This window comes from Micrasema longulum, unplaced genomic scaffold (genome assembly GCF_059751315.1).
Source record: "Micrasema longulum isolate JH-2025_06_02 unplaced genomic scaffold, ASM5975131v1 h1tg000541l, whole genome shotgun sequence".
In the NCBI taxonomy this organism is placed as follows: Eukaryota; Metazoa; Arthropoda; class Insecta; order Trichoptera; family Brachycentridae; genus Micrasema; species Micrasema longulum.
The window spans coordinates 334,007-340,006 of NW_028277737.1; the positions used below are offsets into that span (position 1 = coordinate 334,007).

Consider the following 6,000-nt stretch of genomic DNA (forward strand, 5'->3'; position numbering starts at 1 on the left):
TTATTCTTAAATTATTATCAGTGTCAACAAAATAGATTCTTAAATATAAAAGACGACATTACAGTAACCAGAACTGGTGACGTATACAAATATTTATATCAACATTATCAGATCAAAAAATAAGGACGAATGAAGGCCAGTTAAAAATACTATACAAAGAACATAACCACCACAATGACTACTTGAAAAACTATATTGGAAACAAATTTTGAATAAACATAAAAAAGCAGATGATGCTTTACTTACCAGATGAAAAATAAGATCACTTTAATGATTATGATAAAATTATAAATAAACTTATCAATGAAAATTCTCGGTTTAGTTTTACTTTTTATTATTTTGACCAACGAGCGCTTTCGCCTAAGTAGGCATCTTAAAGACTGGTCTTAAATTTTATCATAATCATTAACTATGGAATTTCATCAAGAAATATCAACAAAAAAACATCAATATTAATAAGATCACTTTACCCTAAAATATGTTTTTATTACCCTAACTGGTTATTAAAATAATTCCGGATAAATAAAAATTAAGTGAATTTCTAAAAAAATCAACGTTTTATTTGATGAATTAATATTTCTTAAAACAATAAAATATTTACATTCCCATAATAACAGAAACACTTTAATTTTGGAGTGATTGATTGAGTGACCAAAATTAATAAATAAAGTTGTGGTAGAGCCGGGTTCGAAACTCTATCACGGGAATACAACTACTTAAATAAGTTGAAACAACGTTAGAATATATTTCAAGGGTATGTTAATTAATTAAAAATAAAGATGTGACGTTTTCCGAAACCAGTATCTATACAAACAAAATTTAAGTTCAGCAAATATTTATGCAGATGTTTAAAACCTCAATGAGAAGGAAAAAGGCACGTTTTAATTTTACAGGACAAACAAAACAACAACAAAAAAACAAAAACAACAGACATATTAACTGGATAAATACGGACGTTTAAACAAAGGAAGCATGGTGAATGCTACTGTTATTACAGTTTGTAAGTGATACGAGTAGATAACCTTAACTGACCTATGACAAGTCATAAACCATGTAGATACTGTGTAGTAGATATGTTTGATGGCGTATATCAATATTTAAATGCCTGTCGATGAACCAAATGAACATATAAATTTCGTTTGTGTTTGAAGGCTCGCTAGAATATTTTCTTTAAAAACACATATCTGTACTTTAGAGGATAAAACACGGGAGTTCACTTTCTCCGTTTTGATGTTGAAAATAAGCTATTTTATGCGTGAATAAAACACCACGATTTCTTCAAAAAAATGTTTTTTTAAGTTGAAATAAAAATCTGAAATCTATTTTGTTTTAACGCAAAAAAACATCGGTAGTTCGGATAAGGTATTTAAATATGCACTTTTATTGTCAAAATAATAATTATTTTAGATCGAAAGTTCTTTACAGATTGAAATTATCTCGATTGGTTCAAAAGTTATCTTGTATTGGGAATCGCACAATCACAAAATCTTGTTTTTTGAACATTTTGTTCAATGTGACTCTCGTGGTTTATACTTTATGGAACAGATATTAAAGATTTGAATAGACGGTACCTTGTATTTCATATTTGCTTTCTAATGAGGTTACCCATCTCTTGATCTTGAAATACCTGATAACCATCATAACTTACTCCAAGTTTTTTTTTTACAAAATTAATAAGTTAATCGATATTATTTTTGCATCTTTCTTTGCGCCACAGCAGGTCAAGAGGCCCAACTATAGCGGTGAATTACATGAAAGAAACACCTTGTTTTCAGATAAATAACTTTTTTTTACCTCATCGGGAATCGAACATGGAAGTCTCCGTACGTTACTCAAGCGCGCTACGGGGGCCACTAGATACTCGTATTGCGAAATTCATTTAATTTTTAGCTTATGTATATTTAAAACATTTTATTTCAGTTGTTATTATGACCTGCGCAGGTACAAAAGGCGGAAGTGAAAAAAATGGCAGTCAAATTTGTAATTTTTTTACCGTTATAAACTGAATAACGGGTTTATTCGATGTCCGTTGACAATATATTTGTATTGGATTCAATAATAGAATATTTCAATAGAGAGATCTCTTGGCGTGACAGGCCACGTAATTCTATAGGTGATATGAACACATTCACTGACCGGATATTACGATGATTTAAATTGTTATTTTTATGTATGTTAAGTAGTACAGTTACTTGAGTTACCATAATATGTTTTTTATACAACAGGCATAGAATTAAGAATAGTCCAGAAGGAGCGTAGAATCAACATTAATACATTAGACTGTGTCCAAAAATGCCCCTATTATGCACCACTTTCGCCGCGCACATTATAATTTTTCTGTTCCTACTGGGAATCGAACCCGAAGCCTTCTATGCGTTTTAGCCAGTACGACACCATTGTTTATTTAGGAAAGCTAACAGACATGAGTTATTTTATTAATCAAAAGAGACATTGTTGAAATGGGTTACTGAGGAATTTAACCCTACGAGAAATTGGATACTAAAAATGTATTCTTACGCGCGGTAAAAATTAAAGCATTAAATTTTGATTGAAAATTTCTTAAATATGTATGAAAAAAATGATTTGAATAAAAACGAACTAATTTTTACCTGATAGCAGCCATCGGGTCAAAAACACTCGTCAAGGATTCTGGTTCTATTTCACAAACAGAACTATATTCTTCATCTGCCCTGGCACAAACAATATATTTTAAATATAAACAGTTTAATTCGTGAATTAATGATATCCAGACAAAGTTTTTTTTTTACCATAACTGTTTTTTTTTTTTTAAACTGTTTCAGAAGAATTATTGTTTTAAAACATCTGTTAAATTGTTTTTTACCGCCTTTTGTACTGACCGCGCGTTTTTTTATGAAAACCTCAACATTATTTTCGATAAATTATTCACCACGCAAAATAATGGTGTTTGCGCTACAAACACAATAAAATGCTTGTTCCTATTTCAAACGTGCCGCGTTTAATAAAATATTCACATTCCACTGGCTGCAGTTTGATATTCCATCTTTTCATTACAATGAAATGCAATATTTATCTTTACCAATTCCGGTTACTGAGTATTTCATGTGAAACAAATTACTTTTACAAACGTAAATAACAATATTGAGCAAAATACTTCATTATTTAGTCCAATTTGTATACACGTGTTACATGGTCAGACAGCAAATTTCAGAGGAACGTTCCTCATGGTTAAACTTTTTAAAAAACCGTTATATTTTTTTTCTAAAAACGGACTTCCTTTTTACCAATTTAGAAGTTTGTGAAAGGGGTGTTTGTCCGAGAAATGAAGGATAAATTTTTTTCAATTATTTTTTTTAATTAAAAAAAAAACATTGAAGAAAAAAAGTTTTTATAAAAAGTTTAGAGGAATGTTGCTTCGAAGTTTCTCGGTCTGGCCCTAAAACACCGTACTTACAATGTAGTTGCATTCCCTCTATATGAATAAAAATATTTGAAAAAAGGTATAAGCTTAATATGTGGGGTTCATAAATCACGATCAATGTACCACATATGCGCTAAATAATTTCTTCTAAATTATAATACCACGACCAAAAAAGCAAGTCATCGTTTTATTTAAATACAACCAACGTATTATACAGGTCTGGAACTGTATTGTATATGATGACAAGAGCATCGTCCTGCAGTACATTAACATAGTCTCTACCATCGAGATATGAAGAACAATGGAACGTGGCCTATAAAGAAACCACAGTGCATGGTAACGCCTAGTCGGCATCAGTCAGCCCAGCCAGCCCGAAGAGTTAACACGTAGTTCAAGTGTAGTTTCTTCAATTCCTTATCGCCGTAACAGTCACGCGTCACAATTCATTACTTTTTCTCCATGTAAAAAGTTTGTGGCCTTACGCTGTAACGATTTCTTTTCAAAAATTATTTCGTATCAATGAGAGGGAAAGAGAGTGAAATATGGTTTTGATTGTGTTAGAATGAAATGGATATACGACAAACGAATGAATTTACGAAACGAAATTGTGACAGAATAAGGCTTCTTTATTTAGACTACAACATCGTTTTTTCTGTCCACCTCCAATTGGGGCAGGATCACCAACCCTCAACATCTTAATCCTACATATATATTTATCATCATCAGCATTCTCTCTGCATTAGTACAACAATTGCAGCGTATCTTGATCATATTTTTTGTTACATGAAAGTCAGATGATCAGTCTTACGCTTCAGTTACCAGTCCAGGGACCATGAAATATTGTAGTGTGGAAACACCCCTTTAAATCAATATTTCATGTAACTATGTCGGGACTCGAACTCGAAACCTATGGTAGGCATATGCGCTGGCCATTACACCACAAGGCCGATAATGCAAATTGAAAACTGTGTAATATATATAACCACGTTAACGTTATTTTGAGTTTGTCCAAATTTTTGTAGACAAGGAGTGGATTCAACTCCCTGGAGAGCTGTTCATATTAACATATTGCAATTGAGAAGATAATATAGAAGTCTAGGCATCTACAGGGCTTATGACCTGTTATTGGCTGATTTAAGTGGCCACTTTACACACTGTGTAATATTCACCATTCTGCCCATATTTGAACATCTATATTTCTTGCAATAATTAAACAGATCTACCACGGCTAGCCATACAAATTGGCTTTGTGTGTTGTAAATAATAACAACATAATTCTAACAAAATCAATTGACTTTCATCACGAAATTGACAATATTATAACTAACTGCAGTAATCTTCTTTCTGCCCTTGTAGCAATCAAAGCGGCGGGTGGAGAAGACCCTCCCCCCCACTCCGACCAGACTACCTCTACGACCGCCCCTCAGCCGAGAAATCTACCCCCGCCCAGATGAACGACGGCCCGAAGGAAGGTAACCACGATCACAACCAAACACACCCCACAGAGGACCAGAAAAACGACGAAACTACGGTGACTCCTGACAAAAAAGATTCATAAAACATTTTGTGGTGAAAAATAAAGAAATGCTAGTATGTATCACAATTTAAAGCCAAATAATGGGTAAACGATGGACCAAAAGACAGAAATTTCAATCACAACAAAATAAGAGAAAAAAATACTAAAAGAAATATGGAACATACTTTGTTGTCGATAATATTTATAATTTTTAATGGAATTGGAAATATATGTATTTGTAAGAAGTTCGAAATTGGGAAAATATTTAGTCAAACAAAAAGAAGGTATTATTAATATTTTAAGCAATACCTTTTTGGTCAACCATTTTATTAACTGTTATTTAATATTTATATTTAACCAATAACTGACTTTTCTATGTCGACTGGTTTCGTGACGTACCTGTCTCTTCGTCAGAACACCATTGAACCAACACGAAAACCCACTATACACCTTCAACATAGTTGTTGCACAAATATATTAAACTAACATTCCATGCTTTTTAGTAGGCAACCCGTACATGCATTGATTAGGTTTTGAAAATGTTTGATGTTGTGGGAGAAATAGTTGAAAAGGGAGATGTTGGTGTAATTGAAGACCTGACGGAAAGACGGGTGCGTCTCGAAACCGGTAGACATAGATAAATTGGTAAGTGGTTACATACAAATATTAATTAACATTTAATAAAAAAATATGCTATAGCTTTCATTTGCTCGTAAAATGACCCAAAAACGCCTAATCGTTTTGCTATCTTTCTATTTGTCATTGTTTTATACAAACTTGAGGCTCAAAATCAAGAGGAATCGAGTTGTGGTCCCGTGGCTAGTGTCTCGGACTCACGAATCAAAGGTTTGTGGTTCGAATCCCACTCTACCCCAAGTTGGTCTCCACTTTTTTTTTCGAAAAACAAGTAGGATTTAAAATTTAACATCTGCCATTTTTTTCAAATAAATGTTGATTACCTATGCAATTTTAGATGACTATTTGTTTGGGTAATAAATTAACGGCATGAGTGTAAAATATTATTTTTCTTTTTACAAAGAAATAATATAAATAACATTTTAAGCTCCAGATGTTTAGTTGTTAT

General features: G+C 32.3%; 1 protein-coding gene across 4 annotated transcripts in view; it reads left to right on the plus strand.

Annotated features, from left to right (window-relative positions):
• The window catches only part of LOC148280773 (uncharacterized), a 32,286-nt gene extending 27,247 nt beyond the window's left edge, over nucleotides 1-5,039 (plus strand). For 3 of the 4 annotated variants that reach the window (XM_088227834.1, XM_088227835.1, XM_088227836.1), the window contains one exon: nucleotides 4,757-5,039. In XM_088227834.1, the coding sequence (XP_088083960.1) occupies nucleotides 4,757-4,958 (202 nt within the window). In that variant the 3' untranslated portion in view covers nucleotides 4,959-5,039. Of the gene's footprint in view, nucleotides 1-4,733 lie in introns of all 4 variants that reach the window. The other variant, XM_088227837.1, reaches the window with a different exon arrangement.
• The last annotated feature ends 961 nt before the right edge of the window (nucleotides 5,040-6,000 follow it).